The sequence below is a fragment of the Myxocyprinus asiaticus genome, chromosome 12, assembly GCF_019703515.2.
Source record: "Myxocyprinus asiaticus isolate MX2 ecotype Aquarium Trade chromosome 12, UBuf_Myxa_2, whole genome shotgun sequence".
Lineage (NCBI taxonomy): Eukaryota > Metazoa > Chordata > Actinopteri > Cypriniformes > Catostomidae > Myxocyprinus > Myxocyprinus asiaticus.
Genome location: NC_059355.1, coordinates 7,495,250 through 7,519,080, shown reverse-complemented (window position 1 = coordinate 7,519,080; position 23,831 = coordinate 7,495,250). Strand labels below are relative to the sequence as shown.

Genomic DNA, 23,831 nt, shown 5'->3' with positions numbered 1-23,831 from the left:
AAGGAAGACACAGCACAACAAATGGAACAGAATGCAAATGTCTCGAGATGCATTTTAAAAAGTTGGCATTTAACTTGACTCGACACTTCTGCGTGAAAAGCTGAACAGCAAGATGTGGCACAACGATGTGGCACAAAAAGACATCCATCCATTGTATGTTTACATAAACGGTTGAACAAAAAACAAAAAAACAGTAAAGATGGATGCAAAAACACATTCAGTGTGAAGGAGGCAAATCTTGAGCTGGCTTCCATAAAAGTTCATTTGTCCATGTGCCTCTTGTTCTTACCTGGGGAAAATGAGGCTATAGAATAGCTTGTGCAGCATTGTCAGGACAATCTGGACTCAAGCCTTTTATAGGCTTCATAACCATCTCATAGTTTTTGTTACTGAACATTATTTGAGATAACATTTCACCTACGTATGATTAATGAAATGGTCATTATTTGGACCTAGATGCCATCAGAATGTAACATGAAAACTTTGGACTTGCTCCAGCAGAATCTGCTCTTTTAATGTTAGTGAGGTTACACACACAAAAAGATTTTGACCCAAATTTTTTAGATTTACGCATTTTAATTTAATAACAAAATTCCATCAATTTGAATGATGTAATCTTAAATAAAATACAATTAATACATCTATATAAAACTATCTAAAATCTATTAAATTCTATTAAAAATCTATTAATTAAATTTTGTTAGATTATGCCTTTCAAAATGATGGAATTTTGTTATTAAATTGAAATGCGTAAATTAAAAAAATAGAATCAAATATTTTTTAAGTGCATGACTGTTTGGGGTTCAATAACTTGCACTCAACCCTCTTTTTCAAACAAAATAAATGTACAAAACGTATAAAAACATAAATTGCATATACAGTAATGGCTAGACATATTTAAAAATATTCTTTTTAAATACTAGCCTTTTGATTTTATGTTTAAAAGTTTATTAATGTAGAAAAATGTCTTTTATTTTTTACATGTACAAATTGAGAGATGAAATAATTTCTGTGATAATAGAAAGCATGCTATGCTGTCAACACAGCTTAACATATTTTAAATCTGGAACATTCCTGTAATACCATAGAAAACTATCTTGAGTTTTGATAGTGACACAATGTGATTTTAGGATTGCTGACATTTACTCTTTCCCTTGGATTTGAATTACTTCAGCTGACTGGGTGAAACATACAGTTGCCCTAGAAAATAGGGGTCTGTGCCTGAAATTACAGGACAAAATCAGCTGATAAGGCCAGAAACCCTGCCTTAGTTTCTGGTCCAGGTATGGCGACACCCTTGTCCTCTAAAGAGCATACTACGGACCTTGGTTCTGTGTGTTATTTTCCACCGTGGGCTGCTTATCGGGGTGTAACTATTGATAATGTGTGCAAAAGAGCATTTGCACGTCTCAACAGTCTAATAGATAGTTTTATGGCCATTGAAGAGTCAGTCGTGGCCCTTCTCCATGGTACTGTTATCAAGAGTGCACTCGCATGAGCCAGAATTACAATGAGAGGCGCTCTGACAGAAATCAGATACTTTGTGGAAAAGCAGGGGGCACTTTTATGGTTGGAATAAGGTTGTTATGTTGTGTGACTGCAAGTCAATATGATGCACCTCAGAAAAAGTAGGCTAATGTATCCTTGGGCTCCATGTTCACCTTGTTCTCTGACAATCTAAACTCATGATGCTTTTTGTTTGGGTTTTTTTTATTTAAAAAAATGCTTGTCGGCAATTTTCAATTTTGTGATTTGTTCATGAGGTTGTTTTATTTCTATATCTCAATGTGATTAACCATAAACATTTCTGACAAATGACAAATAGACATCCATTTTCAATTTGGGCTCTCCTTTGTTTACATTATTTGTGTTTAATCTGTCATTTATTATCCTTCAAGTCCTACAAATAATTGGTTAAAATGCCTTTATGGGCAGTATTAATATAATCAGTTAGATAAAAAGGTAATATACGATTGTTCTCGAAACAACAATACAACACAAAATTTTGCATGACGTGTCACTATCAGCAATTGAGATTTTAGTTGCAAAGGAATATTCCAGAGAAAATACAGCTTTAAATACATTTAAAATAAAAGCTCTATTTGAGGCCTACTGTTGAGTACCAGAGAAAATAATAAGAGAATACCACAGAAAATAATTTTTGTACTTACAACAGAAAAATATATATATATTTTAAATAATTTGTTAAAAAAAATAAAAATAAAAAAAAAGTTCAGGGGCCAATGTACAGCACAGAATAAATATCTAAAATATGAAATATTTGAAACTATGAAAATATAAATATTATCTTAACGAACATTAACTTTTTGTATGATATCCTTTAACTATCCTTAATATTCTGCTCTCTGGAATACTCTATTCTGATTGGTCAATGGCGCCATCTAGCGGTCTGAAATTTCTAAGTAACAACCGTACATCCAAATTTCAAACTGCTTTTCCAGGGATCTGAGGCATCTTTCCTACTCAGATCACTGTGCGATCTCTACAAGCCGAGGTGGGTAGAGTAGCCAAAAAATTTACTAAAGTAAAACTACAATTACTTAAAAAATATTTAAGTAGAAGTAAAAGTAATAATGTTAAAAATTACTTGAGTAAGAGTAAGAAAGTATCCAATAAAAAGAATACTCAAGTAGTGAGTAACTAGTTACTTTCACATATAACATAATGGATGTTTACTCTCCTATATTCCAGTACATGATACACATTTAACATGCATTACAGAATAATTAATAATAATAATGCTATTAATATTATTGTTAATAATGGCAGTTGTCATTTTTCACCACCATGTTGTCCAAACCCATATGACTTCTTTCTTCCATGCATCAAATTAAAGGGATAGTTCACCAAAAAATTGAAATGCTCTCATTTTCTCACCCTCATGCCATCCAAGATGTGTATGACTTTCTTCTGCAGAACACAAATGAAGATTTTTAGAAGAATATCTCAGCTCTGTTGGTTCATACGATGCAAGTGAATGATGACCAGAACTTTGAAGCTCCAAAAAGCACATAGAGGCAGCATAAAAGTAATTCATACAACTCCAGTGATTTTCAGAAGCAATATGATAGGTGTGGGTGAGAAACAGATAAATATATATAACTTTATAATATATAAAGTCCTTTTTTTACTATTAATTCTCCTCTCTGCCCAGTAGGTGGCGATAAGCATAAATAATTGAATCACAAAAACACAAGAAGAAGGATGTGAAAGTGTAGATTTATTAGTAAAAAAGGATTTAAATATTAATCTGTTTCTCACCCACATTTGTCATATCCAGACATTGATTGAACCAGTCTCATTTGAATTCCTTTAATGCTGCCTTTATGTGCTTTCTGAGCTTCAAAGTTTTGGTACCCATTCAATTGCATTCTAGTGTAAACTAACAGAGCTGAGATATTCTTCTAAAAATCTTCAAAATTATACCTATAAGGAGATGTTAGACAGAATGCTAACCTTAATCATCATTTGCTTTCACTGCATTCCCCCCCCCCCCCCCCTCCATATTTTGAAAGGGAATGGTGACTGAGACTGTCAGTCCCTAACATTCTGTCTAACATCTTTTGGGTTCCATAGAATACAGAAAGTTTCACGGTGTTGGAAGAACATGAGGGCAGGGAAATTATGATATAATATTAATTAAAGGATGAACTATCACATTAAGGATGCTTCTCAGATTTGGACAAATTTGTCAATTAGAAGAGAAGTTTGGAAACCTTTTTCTAGTAATTATTACAGTTAAAAACGTGAACAATGTCACACAGTCCCAAGTTATATATAATGTTTAATTATACACTGAAGCAAGATCATGCTTTATTCATGCCTTTTGTTGTTATTTCACAGCTTTTTACGTCCTGTGTGAATTTAGTTCAGTGACGGTCCAGCATTGCCAGTGTCAAAAGAATTTAGATGATTAGTTCTGTACACTAAGGGTAAATTGCACCTTTTCTCTGTGTTTGGAAGCTTGTTTTCCATAAGACAAAGCCGCCCGCATCTGTCAAACACTGTTCACACGCCAACCTTGCATGTGCAGAAATGCTCACAATCGCGATATACAGGACAAAACATTTGCACTTAACGCGGATGTTTACAAGGATTTATACAGTAGGCATGGATATGTTGCAGCGCTGATATAAAATTGCAAACTTAGAAACTGAGGTCATAAGAGCCCACAGTTACAGATTCACGCTGAAAGTGAATGAGTATCACCATGACACAGACAAGCCCACATTGTCACAATCTCTAAAACTTACCTCACTGTGTTTTCTTAAGTTGGAGCTGCAATTTTAATCTTGAAGTATGTCCTTGTCTTGGTGTAAAATGAAGGCATTGTGTGGAGTGAAGAAATGTTTGTTTTGCGCGCTTGCTGCTGTTGTGTTGAACACGACTCGAGTGACAGCGTGCAGCTGTGAAGTTCCGCTGTCGTAAGAGTCCCATTCAAAAATTTCAAATTATGCATTTATTAACACTTAATAAATTAAAACCAGTAAGGTAACAACAGGAATGCTACCCATTGTAACAAAGTAAAAGTAAAAACATTTCATCAGAAATTTACTTGAATAAGAGTGAAGAGTACCCACCATAAAACATAATCATAAAAGTACATTTTTTACAAAAAAGTTACTCAAATAAATGTAACGGAGTAAATGTAGTAAATGTTATTACCCACCTCTGCCTACAAGTAAGTTAATACATTAATTCTGAGTTGAAATAAATGTTTCATCTGCATATATTTATTTATTTGGCAAGTAGTCTTGTAATGAGCTGGATAATGAGCAGTCAGACAATCTTTAATTACAAAATAAACACCAACAGAATGATGCAAACCAGAGGCTGATTTCAGCTATTTATTCTCACAAAATTACATAATTTAAACTCAAATCAATATTTTATGTCCATGTATTTATTTATTTGGTTAGTAGCCATGTAATAAATGGGATATTGTACAGTCAGCCAGTTATCACAAAATAAATCCCTTCAGGCTGATACAAGACCTGCTCACCCTGTAGGGGTTTATTTTGCGATAGCAACTGGTAATAATGTGGGTAATACAAATCCAGAAGTTCAGCCACATAAAAAGTTGTCCCACTTAAAACTTAGACCTTTTAGATTACCTTAGACATTGTTTTTTTTTTTTTTTTTTTTGGCTTTAACAAAATATAGCTCGTAAATACAGCACATTTTCTGCTTTTAAACCTTCTGGAATGCCTAGCCCCATGGGCTTCCATTGTTAGATCAGTACTTTACATGTATTTTCCAGTGTTTTTTGTTTTTTTAGAATTTTTACAAACTTTAGGACCAGTCTATATTATTTTTGTGGTAATTGATGGTTTGTCACAGATGCTGATCAATAGATCTGTATTTTATGATACAGTATTTAACCTGTAACGTTCCCTTTAAATCTAAAGAGTTTTAGTCTTTCTCTAAAGAGAGCGAATATCAGTTCAGTTGCATTTGCGTAGTAGAAAGCTCTGGATACAGATTTATTTAATTAATGGCTTTTTTCCTTCTGATTTCAGGAAGAATTCTCAACCGGTTCTCCAAAGACATTGGCCAACTCGATTCTTTACTTCCTTGGGTGTTTGTGGATTTCATCCAGGTAAGTTTTGTAGTTCAGTGTCTGAAACATCATTTAATATGTACAGTACATTGCTGACTTGGTTATACTAAAATACCCATCACTAGTGGGAATAGACATTATTCGCTCTGGTCAGCCAAGTGTTGTAGACCAACAGCATATTTTGGCTTTTCCTCTGACAAATTACAATGTGGTCAATACGTGGGTGACAGGCATCACTTTAAGTGCTCAAAGTGCTATTGTTTGAAACTTGACAGACTGAATAGACGTACAATAGTCTTTCATTGAAGGAGCTTTTCATTGTGTAGGGCTGAAGGATCGTCCTTGTTCTCTCACTCAGAATGTGAAAACTTAAATCTGTGGTTACTCATTTTTACCACAGTCTTCTCTCAAAATGGGCTTCTTTTGCTCTGAGGACAAAGACCTGTACATATTTTAGAAGGTTTCGTGAAGATTCAGACTGTGTTCAGAATAGTATACCACTTTGCTAATTGTACTATTTCTGCAGTATTGTTGCCTTCGAGTCACGTTGGAATGATTGTATTTACAAGATAAACTAATGTGATCACCACCACAATGTTGTAATTACCAGCGGGAAACTTGGAATTTTCTTTAAGCCCTGACTTTCCGAGTTGGTGGCGTGCCAGTTAAAGAATCATGGGGGAAGCTAACTGTTGTTAGTCATATAAATAAGTTGTAATTGTGAATGTTGACTGTACAACATAGATTCTATGTATTTTTTGTTATGATAAAGTTGTTGACCAATATGACTTCTACAATTGCCAATTTTGCTAACATGTAGAGAGCAGGATAGCCAATAAACATGTCAATATACACAAAAGTTATTGATAACTCATGAGATGCACACAAAAGTGAAATAAAGATTTTGTTTTACTCTAATTGCTCTATTCAGTCTAATTGTTCTGTTCAATTAAAAAAATTCAAAGTCTAAAATTTGTAAATATATATTTTGTCCACTGACAAAAGGCTGAAATAGGTGTATTGGTAGATATAATTGGAAAATACTTGAGGTAGACTGATATATACAGTATACAGCTCTGAAAAAAGAGATCACTGCAAAATTATTAGTTTCTCTGGCTTTACTATTTAATAGGTATGTGTTTGAATAAAATGAACATTTTTGTTTTATTCTATAAAGTACTGACAACATTTCTCCCAAATTCCAAATAAAAATATTGTCATTTACAACATTTATTTGCAGAAAATGACAACTGGTCAAAATAACAAAAAAGATGCATTGTTTTCAGACCTAGAATAATGCAAAGAAAACAAGTTCATATTAATTTTTAAACACAATACTAATGTTTTAACTTAGGAAGAGTTCAGAAATCAATATTTGGTGGAATAACCCTGATTTTCAATCACAGCTTTCATGCATCTTGGCATGCTCTCTACCGGTCTTTCACATTGCTGTTGGGTGACTTTATGCCACTCCTGGCACAAAAATACAAGCAGCTCGGCTTTGTTTGATGGCTTGTGGCCATCTATCTTCCTCTTGATCACATTCCAGAGGTTTTCAATGGGGTTCAGGTCTGGAGATTGGGCTGGCCATGACAGGGTCTTGATCCAGTGGTCCTCCATCCACACCTTGATTGACTTGGCTGTGTGGCATGGAGTATTGTCCTGCTGGAAAAACCAGTCTACATAGTTGGGGAACATTGTCAGAGAAGAATTTTCTTCCAGGACATCCTTGTAAGCTTGATTCATGAGTCCTTCACAAAGCCTTGCTAAAGCACCCCCAGATCATCACGATCCTCCAACAAATTTCACAGTGGGTGCGAGATACTGTGGCTTGAAGGCCTCTCCAGTTCTCCGTCTAACCATTAGATGACCAGGTGGATCGGTGATGATATGGGGGTGCTTCAGCAAGGCTGGAATCAGGCAGATTCGTCTTTGTGAAGGACGAGTCTCGAGCCAGCTTTTTTTAATCTACAGAGTGAAACATATGTGCTTCCACTAAAGTTCAATTCCCAAAATAATTAAAGGAGCCGATTCTTTCAAATCTACAGCGTAAAACATACGCCACTTCCGGTATAGTCCAATTACCGAAAGAACCATTCTAATGAGCCTGTTCTTTTGAATCAACAGCGTGAAACATACAGCGCATAACAGTATAGTCTGGTATACAAGTAATCTTATACTGATGTGCAAGTTATGAATGGCCAACTCGAAATTAAATAAGAACTGTTGAATTATCACAAGCCTGAAATACAACATAAGGCTAAAAAACACAGTCTAAACTGTATCTGGAACTGTTGCTGTTTATTTAATGATGACCTGTGTCACTATTAAATCAAGCAGTGCAGTTACAGACTGGTTGTTCATATGACAATATATAATTTAAGATACACAAGTTTTGTTGTAATAAGTGGAATTTTATGAAAGAATAAATTAATTAATGAAATATGACATCACATTTCTTGTTGGTTTAGATTTGTTTATTTAAAATATAGTTAGGATCTATTATTGGATTGTAATTATGTCTCCTTACAGCTCACTGGTGCGCCGCAAGATGTTCTGTGCAGAACTCGGAAAAGGTGCTTCAATCCCCCTCTTCCGAGTATTCTACTCTCAAATGTCCAGTTGCTGGTCAACAAAATGGACGAACTTAAAGCTCAGATTAAGTTCCAACGGGACATCAGGAACTGCTTTAGCCTTCACTGAAATTTGGCTGGATGCTACTGTTCCAGACAACGGAGTTACTCCGTAGGGTTTGTGTTTTGGTGAACTCTCGTTGGGGAACAGATGTTTCAAGGATAGAATTACCTGAAAAAGCCAAACACTCAGCTGAGCAATAGGGTCTAAAATGGTTTTACAGATGACAAAAGTTTCTATTAAATTCAGCACATTTTCGATAGTCATTTGGATTTGGAACTACTATTACCTTGTTTAAGGGTGATTTGGAGCACAGTAGGCAATTTTCCATACCTGTCTCTCTTGCTGTAAATGTTGCCCATTTGTACCATTCATTATTTTGTTTCCCATCTAATTTGTTAATTTTCTCATTACTATTGATTGTAGTATCAGATGCAGTAGGTATGTGATGATCATCAGATTTGCTATTGGACTCATTCCTTCCACTCTCTTGATTCTCTCTGCTTTGCTCGGCTCCTTGTGCATCTCTTTCTGAGCTTTTGACATTCTGCTCTCTTTCATCCTGTGTCTCTGGTCCCTCCTCACTTTCTTCCATATCGTCTGTTTCAAGTCTCTCTCCTTCTCTTTCCTTCCTTACTCTGGGAACTTTTGTGCAGTGGTTTAGATGATACCAGGTGGTGCTTTCTTCCACTTGGACTGCTGTTGGAGTAGCTGTTACCACTTTGTAGGGTCCCTCTCTCCTGGGCTCATTCCACTTTCTCCTGAATACCCTCAAATATACTTGGTCACCTGGGACTACTGGACAAGATGTCTCTGTCTCCTCTTTGGGCTCCTTTCTCTTTTCCTGTAAATAGATAGCTTTATGTATTGTAGTTAGTTTTTTCATATACAACCTCAGTTCCATTTGCAATTGCTCTAGAGGGGGTCCTTTGTAGGGACCTCTGCAATATGGCACAGGCATGGGTCGACCCGTAAGCATCTCATGCGGTGTTAAGTGCGTGCTTCTGTTAGTTTGCATGCGATAGCTCATTAGTGCAAGAGGTAAAGCATCAATCCAGTTAAGTTTAGTACTTTCACATATTTTGTTATGTTTGGCCTTGAGGGTACCATTTACCCTTTCTACCATCCCTTGTGATTGTGGGTGATAAACACACCCTAGTCTCTGTTTTATTCTCAATTGCTACAATACTTGTTTTACAGTTTTTTGAATGAATGCTGATCCATTATCTGAACTTATTTCTGATGGTATTCCAAATCTAGGGATTACTTCTCTTGTTAGAAATTGAATTACTGTTCCTGCCCCCTCATCTGCTGATGGTATCGCTTCTACCCATCTGCTAAATCTGTCTATTACCACAAGCATATACCTTTTGCCTTGTACTCGCTTTATCATGTCCATATAATTCATCACCGGGTGCTTGAATGGTCCTTCTGGTATTGGTATGTGGCCTATTGGTGTCGCTGTTCCTTTCCTAACATTGTTTTTGGCACAAACTTCATATGTGGACAGAAAATCGTCTATCATTGCATGTAAGTATGGAGACCAGTATCCCTGCTGTTTAATTTTGCTTATCACTTCCCCCCTCGCACAATAATCAAAACCATGCGCATCTGGAATGAGAATGTTTAAAAGTGAGGTTGGTGCAATGATCTGTCCTTCATGTGAGCACCTAATATCTTGTGTGTCTTTCGTGGCTCCTCTTTGGTGCCACATGGAATGTTCATAAGGACCTGCTTGTTGCTGAATTCGAATAATATCATCCAACTGAGGTTGTGGTTCTATAAGAACTACTGGAGCTAATATTGCTACCTGACATCCTGATGCTTTTTTAGCTTCTAAATCTGCTTTGTTGTTACCCTTAATGACATAGTCATTTCCTTTTTTATAAGCCTGACATTTGATGACTGCTAATTGTTTTGGTAGCATCATAGCAGAAATTAGTTGACCTATCTGTTCAGCATGTTGAATGGGAGTTCCATCACTCTTTTTGTAGCCTCTCTGTTTCCACGCTGCTCCAAACAGATGACATACATTATGAGCATAAGCTGAATCAGTGAAAATATTTCCTGTTTGTCCCTTTGCTAATTGACACGCAGTCATGAGAGCTTTTAATTCTGCTAAATGAGCAGAGCAAGGCTGTACACAATGTTGGGATATTACAGGTACAAATTCCTCCATGTCTGTCTTTACTACTGAATATCCTTTATGATTTCCCAAATAATCTCTAAAACTAGAACCATCCACAAAGTAAGTGACTTCTGCCTCAGAGATTGGCGTAGACTCAAGATCTGGCCATAGCCTAGTGAATGCCAGTGAATTAGATACATAATCATGTGGCTCACCTTCATAAGACAAAGGAATCAATTCAGCTGGATTAACTGTATTACATCGCTTAATGGTAACATCTGGATATGTAAGTAATGATGAATATACTAGAATGCGGGCTTGAGTCAGAACAAATTTTCCTTGTTCTAGTAACTCCACAATTTTGTGATGCATATAAATGGTTACTGGGTATCCCATGGTTAATGTAGATGCTTTCTCATATGCGTAATATACTGCTGCAAGGCCTTGTTGGTAACATGGTGGGTAACCTTGCGCTATGTTATCCAGCTTAGTGCTATAGTAAGCTATGGGTTGTTTTTTCCTACCACTGCAGGTCTCTTAAATCAATACAGCTGATGCATAACCATCAGCTCTGTTTGCCACATACAGGTGAAACGGTATAGTGTATTCGGGATTACAGAGGGCAGATGCCCTTTGTAGTTCTTTCTTTATAGACTCAAATGCTAGCAACGCATCTGTATTCCATCTTAGTGGAATGCTTAAATTTTGCAGTCCTGCTTGTTTCATGATTTCTCTCAGTGGAGCTGTTATTACTGCATATTCCTCTAACCAATCAGAATTGAAGCCAGTCATTCAAAGGAAAGTCATCATCTGTCCTACTGTTTGTGGCAATGGTGTTTTACTTATGCCTTCTGATTGATTTGGCGCTATAGCTTTTGTGCTATATGAGATCAATCTTCCTAAATATTCAACCTGCAGCTGGCAATACTGTAGTTTTGTTTTGGATGCCTTGTGATCTCCTTGAGCTAATTTAGTAAGTACTTTAATAGAATCTCTATAACATTGTTCCAATGATGTGGAACAAATCATGAAATCATCTACATACTGCAGCAGAGTGCTGTCTGTCATTAGGTCCTCTAAATCTGCCTTGAGAACCTGATTGAATATATGAGTGTTTAAATCCCTGCGGCATTCTGGTATAGGTATACTGTTTACCAGCATATGTGAATGCAAACAAGTGTCTACTTTCCTCTGCCACTGGAACACTGAAAAAGGCGGAGCATAAATCAATCACAGTAAAGTATTTGGCATCAGGAGGGACATTTGTCTGCAGCGTGTGTGGGTTTAGAACATCAGCTGGCCAATCCTCTACTATATCATTGATTGCTCGTAGGTCATGAACGAGGCGCCATTTAGATTTGTTTGCTTTGATCACAGGCAAAATTGGAGTATTACAGTAACTGTTTGTTTCCATTAATACTCCTGCTTTCACTAGGCCTTCAATAGTGTCTTTTATGCCTGTTTCAGCCTCAGGTCGCAAAGGGTACTACGATTTTCTTGGCAGGTGTGCACCTTGCTTAAGTATTCTTATTGGGCTGGCTGAATTTACCAGTCCTACATCTGTGTCATGCTGAGACCATAACTCAGTAGGTACCTGACGCTCTACTTCCTTAAACAGTTCAACATCAATAGTCTCTACCAATTTGTGTGTTGTTATCATCTGCGTTTGTATTTTTTTTATTAATTACTACTTCCTGAGTACCCATCAATATAGTCCCACACAAAAGTTTTATGTAATTTTTTCAGCAGAATGAAAAATCAATGGATTTACTGTTGGTTCCCATTGGCACTGTTTAGCCTTTTTTATCATTGGCCCTAAATCTTTTGCTTTCCAATTTTTCCCTAAATATAAGGATACATGTGGAGCAGAATCTGTTACATTAAACAATTTTTTTTACAAATTCACTCTGTTACATTCAAAGCTGCTCCTTGTTTACCTATTATGATGTATTGCGAGGTCATTTAGATTTTTTGTCCTTCAGTTTATTCCTGCCATTTCTTTTCTATTTTTCTTATATCATCGTACAGTGAAATTCTGATTTTGGCAACTGTGCTTCAGGAATCTGTGCTTCAATATACTTTCCCCATTTATTAATTGTCTGTCTCACATGATTTTATATCTGTCCTAACCAGTACACATTTGCTCTTGGCTCAGAAATCATCATTTGAGTTCTTATTCCATGTAAATCTATATACACTCGCTCCAGAGAACACCAAATTTGAAGCCCCAGTTTACATAATGCATCTCTCCCTAACAAATTAATAGGAGTCTGATTTGATACCAGGATAGGTATGGTTGCACTTTTGTTTTTAGTTTGTAGACACACTGGAGCGGTCATAGGAATTAGCTGCATTTGTCCCAAGAATCCTACTGTCTTTGCAAATTTTCCAGACAAGGGGAGATGTGAGACATAATTTGAATTTACACACGTATAAACCGCTCCTGTGTCTACTAGCATGAGTGTGGTTTTTCCCCCAATTTTAACCTGCAGCATAGGTTCTTGTTCAGCATTGGTTGTTAAAATTGGAAGCTGACTCTCTCCTGTAGGATTCTCTGGGCATCCCTAATATCCTTGATTTGGACCTACGCAAGGGTTTACTGGGCCTTGAGATGGACCTCAAAAGGGCAGTTGCCAACTCCCAATATATATATATATATATATATATATATATAATGAGCTGGATTGAGTATTTCTGTAACTAAAATAAAAAATTAATAAATAAATACATTTTATATATATATATATATATATATATATATATATATATAATGTATATACACACACATATATACAGTTGAAGTCAGAAGTTTACATACACTTAGGTTGAAGTCATTAAAGCTAATTTTTTAACCACTCCACAGATTTAATATTAGCAAACTATAGTTTTGGCAAGTTGTTTAGGACATCTACTTTGTGCATGACACAAGTAATTTTTCCAACAATTGTTTACAGACAGATTGTTTCACTTTTAATTGACTATATCACAATTCCAGTGGGTCAGAAGTTTACATACACTAAGTTAACTGTGCCTTTAAGCAGTTTGGAAAATTTCAGAAAATGATGTCAAGCCTTTAGACAATTAGCTTCTGATAGGAGGTGTACTGAATTGGAGGTGTACCTGTGGATGTAATTTAAGGTCTACCTTCAGTTTCAGTGCCTCTTTGCTTGACATCATGGAAAAATCAAAAGAAATCAGCCAAGACCTCAGAAAAAACTGTGGACCTCCACAAGTTTGGTTCATCCTTAGGAGCAATTTCCAAATGCCTGAAGGTAGCACGTTCATCTGTACAAACAATAGTATGCAAGTATAAACACCATGGGACCACACAGCCATCATACCGCTCAGGAAGGAGACACATTCTGTCTCCTAGAGATGAACGTTGTTTGGTGCGAAAGTGCAAACCAATCCCAGAACAACAGCAAAGGACCTTGTGAAGATGCTGGAGGAAACAGTTAGGCAAGTATCTATATTCTCAGTAAAACCAGTCATATATCAACATGGCCTGAAAGGCTGCTCAGCAAGGAAGAAAACACTGCTCCAAAACAGCCATAAAAAAGCCAGACTACAGTTTACAAGTGCACATGGGGACAAACATCTTATTTTTTGGAGAAATGTCCGCTGGTCTAATGAAACAAAAATGTAACTGTTTGGCCATAATGACCATCGTTATGTTTGGAGGAAAAAGGGTGAGGCTTGCAAGCCGAATGACACCATCCCAACCGTGAAGCATGGGGGTGGCAGCATCATGTTGTGGGGGTGCTTTGCTGCAGGAGGGACTGGTGCATTTCACAAAACAGATGGCATCATGAGGAAGGAAAATTATGTGGATATATTGAAGCAACATCTCAAGACATCAGCCAGAAGTTAAAGCTTGGTCGCAAATGGGTCTTCCAAATGGACAATGACCCCAAGCATACCTCCAAAGTTGTGACAAAATGGCTTAAGGACAACAAAGTCAAGCTATTGGAGTGGCCATCACAAAGCCCTGACCTCAATATGATAGAAAATTGTGGGCAGAACTGAAAAAGCGTGTGCGAGCAAGGAGGCCTACAAACCTGATTCAGTTACACCAGTTCTGTCTGGAGGAATGGGCCAAAATTCCAGCAACTTATTGTGAGAAGCTTGTGGAAGTCTACCCAAAATGTTTGACCCAAGTTAAATGCTACCAAATACTAAGAAAGTGTATGTAAACTTCTTACCCACTGGGAATGTTTGAAAGAAATAAAAGCTGAAATAATTCATTCTCTCTACAATTATCCTGATATTTCACATTCTTAAAATAAAGTAGTGATCCTTACTGACCTAAGACAGGCAAAGTTTTCTACGATTAAATGTCAGGAAATGTGAAAAACTGAGTTTAAATGTTTTTGGCTAAGGTGTATGTAATCTTCTGACTTCAGCTGTGTGTATATATAGTATATATATATATATGTGTGTGTGTGTGTGTGTGTGTGTGTGTGTGTGTGTGTGTGTGTGTGTGTGTGTGTGTGTGTGTGTGTTTGTATTTTTAGTGTTTCTCTGTGGCCAGCCCTGGAGGATTCTACAGTTAAAACAGCTTGGTTCAACAGTATTAAAGCGGCGTTTAGAGGTGAAATAAAAACAATCACTGACACCTCGTGAGGATTTTCTGTATCTACATCTTTTTGACAATATGCAGCCGTATTTTTATCTTCACTTCAATGCATATTTTGTTTTTTTATTAGATAATAATGTGTTCTAAATTGAAGTGAGGGCATGTAAAGAAAAATACGATTATATGGAAACGTGTCCCATCAGCACATACATCATGTCTCCAACTTCATATCTTGTGTATAATAATAAAAAAAACTCATCTGGTGAAATATGTATATACTAAATCCTTCATCTGGTGAATATATAGGCTATAAAAAGCTTAATTTTGTAAATACTTAAATATTGAGCTTTATAACAGAAGAAAATCACCATTATTTCAAAATTAGAGTCCCCGTTGAATTTCTGGCTTGTTTATAGTCATGTCCCCCGTTATGCACCATATCTGAATTCTTTTGGTTTTTATTGGGATTTTGGTTGCACAATAACCTGCATCTGGGAATTTGATTAATTTTAGACTTTTGTAGCTTCTATGTCTGCGCTCATCATAGAAAGGAAAATTAAGAAAATATTTAAATGTTTTATACATAAATATTAAAATAATATCAGCCGATTAAATTGTAATCAGCCTTTTCTACCTATTAATTTATCGGTATCTCCAAAATCCACTATCGGTCAACCTCTCAAAAAACAATATAACTGAAAAAAACACTGCTGTTGGACAAGTGGACAGAGTAATCATCTGATGCCGGTAATCTCAAATTGGCCAAAATATCGGCCAGTTTTATTACCTGTCAGGTATATCTGTCCATTACTAGTATTGATGAAGAATAACCATCAAGCTTGTCAGAAAATACTTCTCATTTAGCCGTTCTATGAGGTGACAGGGAATGATGGAAATTTAGTTTTGTCATTCAAGCCTGTGACAGCACCAAAATGATAAGATGTTTAAATAAACCATCAATTACACACCTAATGCAATTATACACCAGTGCAAAAAATGTTGTCGTGAATTAAAAAAGAAATAACAAAATCTGAAATTGTCCTATTAAACACTGAATAAGTATACAGTGTATACTGCACAGTAACTATTATAGTAGTATTCCATTCTTATCATAACCATCCTGTTGTCTGATGTTGGAAGCAAAAGCAGTGACTGTTATTTTAGGTTTTCAACAGGGATTATCGTAACTTAAATGTTTGGTCAATTTGTGGTCCACCAAATTCTGTGGTCATTCCCACAGTAACCTACAGATGTTAATATGGTTACAGAGAAGAGGAGGGGATCATGGGTAATTTGAATGAGATCTCACTCAGAAAGTGGCAAGTCATGCTGTCATGCAGCCCTACTGTTTTTCTTCTCTGCTCTTTGATAAATGCTTGTGGTTTGAACGAGCAACCAAAACCACAAAGTGCTTTAACGACCCAACGATCGACGCAGTGCTTCTATGGCTCACTTCCGGTCAAAAACCCACTTTGTGCATCTCATGCGTTGCATCCAAATATCCATACTTCCCTACTATATAGTATGCCAAAAACAGTATGCTAATCAACACAAATAATAAGTGAGAAATAACCGAATTACCTACTATTTCTGGTGAGATTCTGAAGTACAAATGGGCTGGACACTTCACCGTCCCCTAATCCCTCAGGAACAGAGGAGACGTCATGTTCAAAATGCTGGATTTAAAAGAAGAGCGGTGAACCGTTAGTCGGACGGCTCTTTTCAGGTAATAAATGACCTCTGACAACCACCACATACTGGCCATTTGGTTTTCACGACGTCGTCCTCCGACTGGTGCAAGGGATTTGAAGCGGGGGGTCATTTTCGATAATTTCAGCAGGCTAAAACACACATCTTTTACTCCAGCAAAAAATGCAGATGTCGCCACCATTAAGATGGCCCTCATAAATGCACGATTAACATCGAACAAGTCTTTTATTCTGAATGACTTTTTTATATCACAAACATTGGACTGTTTATTCATGTCCAGTCCTGGTGAACAAATGGCCCTGGTGGATCTAACACCACCAGGCTGGGACCTTTTAAATTCCCCATGGACTTCAGGGTGAAGAGGTGGTGTTGCCACTGTTTTTAGAAACTCTTTTAAATGCAGAATGCTACCTATGGACATGTATTCCAGTTTTGAGGTCCAACTATAAAAGTTTGAAGCCCTGGGTCCTGCCTTATGTCCACTTGTGTACAGACCTCCCAGATTTAATAGAGACTTTCTCTCTGGACTGGTGTTACGCGGTGATAGACTCCTAAATCTTGGGGATTTTAATATTAACGTATGCTGTCCATCGAAACTGCTGGTAAATGAATTTCTCTCCCTCACTGAGTCTTTACATTTTTGTTCAACATGTCACTGGTTCTACCCATAACATGGGTCATACATTAGATCTGGAATTATCTTATGGTATCTCTGTATCTAACTTCAATAATGTTTGAGTCTGTCTCTACTCACCACTTCTCTGTCTTTACGTCACTCCCGGTCCATTCACTCATCTTCTGCCAATCTTTTTTCAGAATTGTATTTATCGCATTTTACCGATGATGTCTCAGATAAAGTCAATACTGAATCACTGGTTGAAGCTTTCAATAAATCTTGTACTTTCACTCTTGATAATGTCACTCCACTCAAGCCAAGGAGAGTTAAGAGTGTTTCACAGCCTTGGCTAAATGACGTCACCCATGCTTTCAGACAAGAGTGTAGAAAAGCGGAGCATAAGTGGAAAAGATATAAGCTTCAGGTCTCTTTTGACATGTTAAATGTGTCTTTACAGAGCAGTGAAAGAAGCAAAGGTTAAGTTTTTCTCTAAAGTAATCTCTGATAATTCAAATCGACCAAAAGTATTGTTTAATACTATCCATTCTGTCTTAAACCCTATGACGCTACTCAAGAGACCTGTGACCGAATTTTTAAGCATTTTTAGTCACAAAATCAAGCATATTGTACCTTCATAATTGGATCAACCACTAATACCTTCCCCGTCCAGCTTCCTGACTCACTTTGAACCAGTTTCTTCAGAACATTTAGCAGATGAAGTCTCCGAGATGAAGTGTTCCAGTTACAAGCTGGATATTCTATCTCCGTGCCTTTTTAAAAACATTTTTACAGCTATTAGTTCCAGTGTGACAGTGATAGTTAACAGCTCCTTAGCTAATGGAGTTGTTCCAAGCAGTTTTAAGCATGCAATTCTACATCCTTTGTTAAAAAAGCCTTCATTGGATCCAGCAATACACAATAATTATAGGCCAATCTCTAAATTGCCTTTCATTTCCAAGATCTTGGAGAGAGTTGTCTATTCGCAGCATTACTCCTATCTAAATACATTTGACATTTTAGGCACATTTCAGTCTGGCATCAGACCCTTGCACAGCACTGAATCTGCATTGCTCAAGGTTACTAATTATATTTTTCTCTCCATGGATTCAGGCTTGCACGTTGTGTTAGTCTTAATTAGATCTTAGTGCCGCGTTCGGCACTATCAACCATAAAATTATTCTCAATCGTCTTGAGTGTGGGGTTTGCATCCAGGGTATGGCCCTCCAGTGGTTTGCCTCCTATCTAAAAGATAAGACGTGTTCTGTAAATATAGGAAATTTCTCTTCTACATCGGCTCATTTATCATGTGGTGTCCCTCAAGGGTCAATTTTAGGACCCTTATTATTTTCCTTGTATATGCTTCCTCTGAGCTCTATTTTCCAGAAGTACAGCATATCCTATCATGATTATGCTGATGATTCCCAATTTTACTTACCAGTGAGCTTAGACAAAAAGTGTTCATATGATAACATCCAAAATTCCTTCGAAGATATTAAACATTGGCTGGCAAACAATTTTTTACAATTAAACGAAAGCAAAACTGAAGTTTTGATTTTAGGTCCCCCCATGTCCTTCTTACCTGGCCTGGCCGCCCAGTTACGTCTTCTGTCATCGAATGTACAAGGTCATGTAAGAAGTCTTGGAGAGATTTTAGATTCATAATTAATTTTTAATGAACAAATTAGTGCCATTGTCAAAGGTAGCTTTTTCCACCTGACATCGATCGCTAAAGTCAAACATCTTCTTTACAGCAAAGACCTGGAAATTGTGATTCACTCACTAATATAATCAAGGTTATTGTAACGCATTGTACATTGGCCTCCCTCAAACTGCGTTATCCTGCCTGCAGCTGGTTCAAAATGCAGCAGCTAGGCTTTTGACAGGGTCAAGAAAGAGGGATCATATTACCCCTATATTAGCGTCTCTACACTGGCTTCCCATTAAATTCTGCTTTTTGTTTACAAGGCATTATCTGGTCTCGTGCCCAAATACATTAATGATCTTCTCATCCCTTACTTCCCCACCAGAGCACTCAGGTCTTCTCATCAACTTCTTTTGAATGTTCTTTGTTGTCGCTATACATCTAAGGGTGAACCTGCTTTCTCTGTGGTAGGTCCTAAACTCTGGAATAGTCTCCCTTACCATGTGAGGTCAGCTTCTTCAATAGCCATTTTTAAATCCTCCTTAAAAATGTATTTATATTCTTAAGCATTTGAATAGGACTTTTTAATATGTTAAATTAAGTAAATACTTTATGCATTTTTTAATCGTATTCTTTTTTTTTATTATTTCTTTTTTTGTATGTATATAATTCTGTCATTGTATATTTTGTATTGATTTGTAAAGTACTTTGGGTCAACTTCTGTTGTTTTTAAATGTGCTATATAAATAAAGGTTGACTTGAATTGATATATACCAAGAAAGATGTTCCTTGTGCTTAAATGGTGCTTGTTTAACAAAACATTATTTTCACGGTTGTTGTTCTTACGTCAAATATTCGGGTCACGGGTCAGTACTGTATGTCCGGAATCTATTCATACTACTCACATGCATACCTAAAGAACGTACTGTTTTACTGGCTGAGACGTGTGTCCTTAATCAAATACAGTACATACTCTGACAATATGCGATTTTGCTTTTTGTTCAGCCGTACTTTTCAACATTTGATCGGAGTGCCAAGAGTTCAGGCATTTTTTACACAAAATTGGATTTACATGGAATATAACTGTTTTTAAGATAATTGGATGCAACTCATTGAATTAAACATGCAACATGATGTGGTCATGTGACAACAAAGTAGCTTATTAACTAAATATTCATGGTTGCCTAATGCGTTCTGTTTCTGTAATATTTTTAATATAAGTAGTAAGCTGGCATTCCATTCCGAAATGACCAATAATCACATGTCTTTCATCCGTCGTCTTTCATAGGTGTTTCTGCAGATCTTTGGGGTCATCGCTGTGGCAGTGTCAGTAATACCTTGGATTCTGATTCCTGTGCTGCCCCTGTTGATAGGCTTCCTCTTCCTGCGACGCTACTTCCTCCGGACCTCGCGAGACATCAAGCGCCTTGAATCCACCAGCACGTGTCTCCAATTTTCCACACTTCGAGTCTGAATATAATATTGTCTCTCATTCAGTTACAGTGTGTATGCATATATTAGTGCGCAAAACCTGTGAACAATGCAGAAATCATGATTCTTCAAGTTTGCACTTATTTTTTTCTTAAGGAAAACATTTTGAAACAACTTATACCACACGTATGAAAAAAATCCCAGACTCCAGAATTATAAGTGAATGAGACCCTTCCCTTTTGTGTGGCCCATATGTTTAGCTTTTCTGGTGTTGATAAATGTCTGTATTTGTGGTCCTATAGCTCGAAGTCCTGTGTTTTCCCATCTGTCATCTTCATTGCAAGGACTGTGGACCATTCGTGCCTTTAAAGCACAGGAGCGGTTTCAGCAAATGTTTGATGCCCATCAGGATCTGCACTCAGGTCAGCAAAGGAGTCATCCAATTAAAGGACTCAGATTTGCTGTTGATTGTATAAACATACAGTAGTTTTAAATGTTATGTGTACTCATACAGAGGCCTGGTTCCTGTTCCTGACCACTTCACGCTGGTTGGCTGTGCGTTTGGATGGAATGTGTTCAATTTTTGTGACCATCACAGCCTTTGGATGTCTTCTACTAAAAGACAGTAAGAATCCACCTCAAACATCATACTACACATGAAAACACATTGGTAGTGATTATGGGCTAATCACTGTTTTAATCAATGTTTTGTAGATTTCCCAACTAGACTTGTTGAATCTCTTTTTCTGAGATCAGTAGTGTGTGAATAATGTTCTGAATGTGTCTGTTTCTTGCAGGTATGGAGGCAGGTGCTGTGGGTTTGGCCTTGTGCTATGCAGTCACGCTGATGGGAATGTTCCAATGGGGCGTTAGACAGAGTGCCGAGGTGGAGAACTTGGTAAGAATAACATAATCTTGAACAAACCCCAAAGCTTAAAAAGGTTCAAATTTGTGGAGTCACGTGACGCCATGCGAGGTTCGGATGTATGAACGGTGAGCTCTGTGCACTTTGCTGGTTTTAATACTTTTTATGTCATAAACCGGTGAGATTCGATACACCCTGTTCCATAACTGTTCTAGGAAGACAATTTGTCAAAGAATTCAAAATCCTCTGACTCTGGAGACATTAAAAGACACTTACGTGCTCAAGCTGACGCCCCTGAGGCCCAAGTGATTTGGCCGGAGAAGTGAGGGAAATTCGGTGAGAATTGTTGAACGTGTCAGCAATGCTGACGAAGGTCATTGCTGACTTGGAGGATCTTGCTGTAATACATCGATCAATCACTGCCATGGAGACAAAATTCACTGAGGTGGTCATAAGAGTGGGGGATGTCAAGTACCGGATCGATTATCTGGAGTCAAAGGAGAGGGAACTAGCTGCTAATCCGCTAGCGACCAAGGTGGATTTGGAGCGCATCTGGGAGAAATTGGGTGACATGGAGAACCGCAACCTGTTGGAATAACATCTGAATCGTCTGAATTCCTGAAGCTGAAGAGGGTCAGGATATGGTGAAATTCCTGGACAGGCTTTTTCAGAATCTGCTTGACATAACAGGCCATAAGCTGGAAATCGAGCGAGCTCACAGGGTTCCGGTTCGGCGATCCGCTGAGGGAGACAGGCCCCATTTCTGAGATCATCCAATAAAGATCTCGTATTGCGTGAGGCGAGGAGTAAAGGAAGGCTCGAAATGATCGCCATTTTTGTTTCTTTTTGTGCTGGTTCCACCTAGCGGCTGGAGTTTGTGTAGTAATACTCCTTTGGGACTGTTGATTGGATGAATCTGCATGTTCTTTGTGCTTATGCCTCCTATTAGCTGGAGTTTGTTTTGTGGAGTATTTCTTGCAAGATATTGGAGTGATTAGGTCATTTATTGTACCCATGTAGCAGCCGAATGAGCCAGCTCACTGAACATTCGTTTGACTGTCCGAGGAAACACCAGACTTGAGCAGTCCGATGGCAAAGTTGTTGCGGGGGCTCTTGTAGGCGTACATGGATTGTTTGAGTTTAGAGGAATGGACGCCAGTTGCCGCTGTTGTGCGCAGGGTTAATGCGCACGTTTTTCTTTTTTCTGTTTGTTTGGTTCTGGGGGAAGTTTGATTGTTGCACTAATGTTGGAATGTGGTCTTTATAATTTTGTTTTTGACACACAATCTATTTTTTCTCATATGTCAAAATGTGAAATGTTTATACGAGCAGATTGTCTCTCTCCCCATGGAATGTGAATGGGTTGGGGCACCACATAAAAAGAAGTAAGGTTATTTCTCTTAAGCGTAAGAAATATGATATAGTGTTTCTTCAGGAAACGCATCTTTCCCTGCAGGAAGCTGAAAATTTTGGGAAGATATAGGGTGGACATGTTTTCTTTAGTGCTGGCTCAAGTAAGAGCAGGGGAGTCATTACACTGATAAGTAAGCATCTACATTTCCAATGTCTCAAACTATTGAAAGATAAATTAGGAAGAGTCATTATTGTTTTAGCAGAAATTCAGGGGCAGAGTCTTAACATGGCTAACGTTGATGATCAGGGCTTTTTTATAGCTCTGGAAGGGATGTTGCAAGCCGCTGGTAAACCTCATGATATAATATTGGGAGGAGACTTTAATCTTTTGATGGACTCAGTCCTTGATCATAGTGAAGCAAAAATGTGCAAGCCCCCTAGAGCAACATTGACGCTTCACAGGATGTGTAAATATCATGGTCTTACAGATATTGTCAGAGTTTTTTGTTTAATGTTTTATTTTGGCCACTAGAGGCCCTTATTGTGTTTCATTTCAGTTTCCCGCCATTTTATCATGTGCTATTGTTTTCACCTGTGCCTCGTTCTGGACTGTGTATTTAAGTTGATCACTCCCTTTGTTTCTTTGCTTGGTTATTGATGTTCCTAGCCAGTTACTGCCGTAAGTCTGCTCTAGTTCCAAGTACCAAACTTTGTAAGCCTTTTGGTTTGTTCTTTCCCCGTGTTTATTTTTTGATGTTTTTTTCCTGAGTTTTTTGGAGATTATTTTTTCCTCCTTTCGGATCCTTTTCTGGACTAAAGATTTTTCTGTTTTTTGTGATTGTCACTAAGAAATTGCTTTTGTACTCTTTTGCTATTTTTGTTAATAAACTCTTCTGAGTTCTTTTAAGAGCGCGTCTGACTATTGGGTTCAACTCCCTTCTGTGGCTTAGTGGTAGAAATTAAAACTCTTGTGCCAGAGACCCAAGTTCGATTCCCGGGTCTGACAGATATTTGGAGACTTTTTAACCCATCTGGTGGGGACTATAATTTTTTTTCATCAGTCCATAATATTTATTCTAGAAGAACCTCATTTCATCTGTTGTTGTTTGCTCACGTGTTTGCTCAACTGGAAACATTTTAGTCTCACTTTTTTTTTACATTTAGATCACGCCCTGTTGAGTTTAGAGGTGCTGCCACATATGGAGAAAAGGAAATCATATAGTTGATGCTTTAATGTATCCCTTTTGCAAAATTCTGAATTCCAACAAATGTTAAAGGCTGAAATCAGTGTTTAT

The 23,831-nt window shown here is 37.4% G+C and overlaps 1 protein-coding gene across 1 annotated transcript in view; it reads left to right on the top strand.

Moving 5' to 3' along the window:
• LOC127449076 (ATP-binding cassette sub-family C member 4-like) overlaps positions 1-23,831 on the top strand; it is a 111,447-nt gene that overhangs the window by 65,300 nt on the left and 22,316 nt on the right. Inside the window, exons 20-24 of the mRNA XM_051712224.1 lie at positions 5,541-5,620; positions 20,176-20,326; positions 20,621-20,740; positions 20,833-20,943; positions 21,116-21,216. Coding sequence (XP_051568184.1) covers positions 5,541-5,620; positions 20,176-20,326; positions 20,621-20,740; positions 20,833-20,943; positions 21,116-21,216 — 563 coding nt within the window. The remainder of the gene's footprint in view (positions 1-5,540; positions 5,621-20,175; positions 20,327-20,620; positions 20,741-20,832; positions 20,944-21,115; positions 21,217-23,831) is intronic.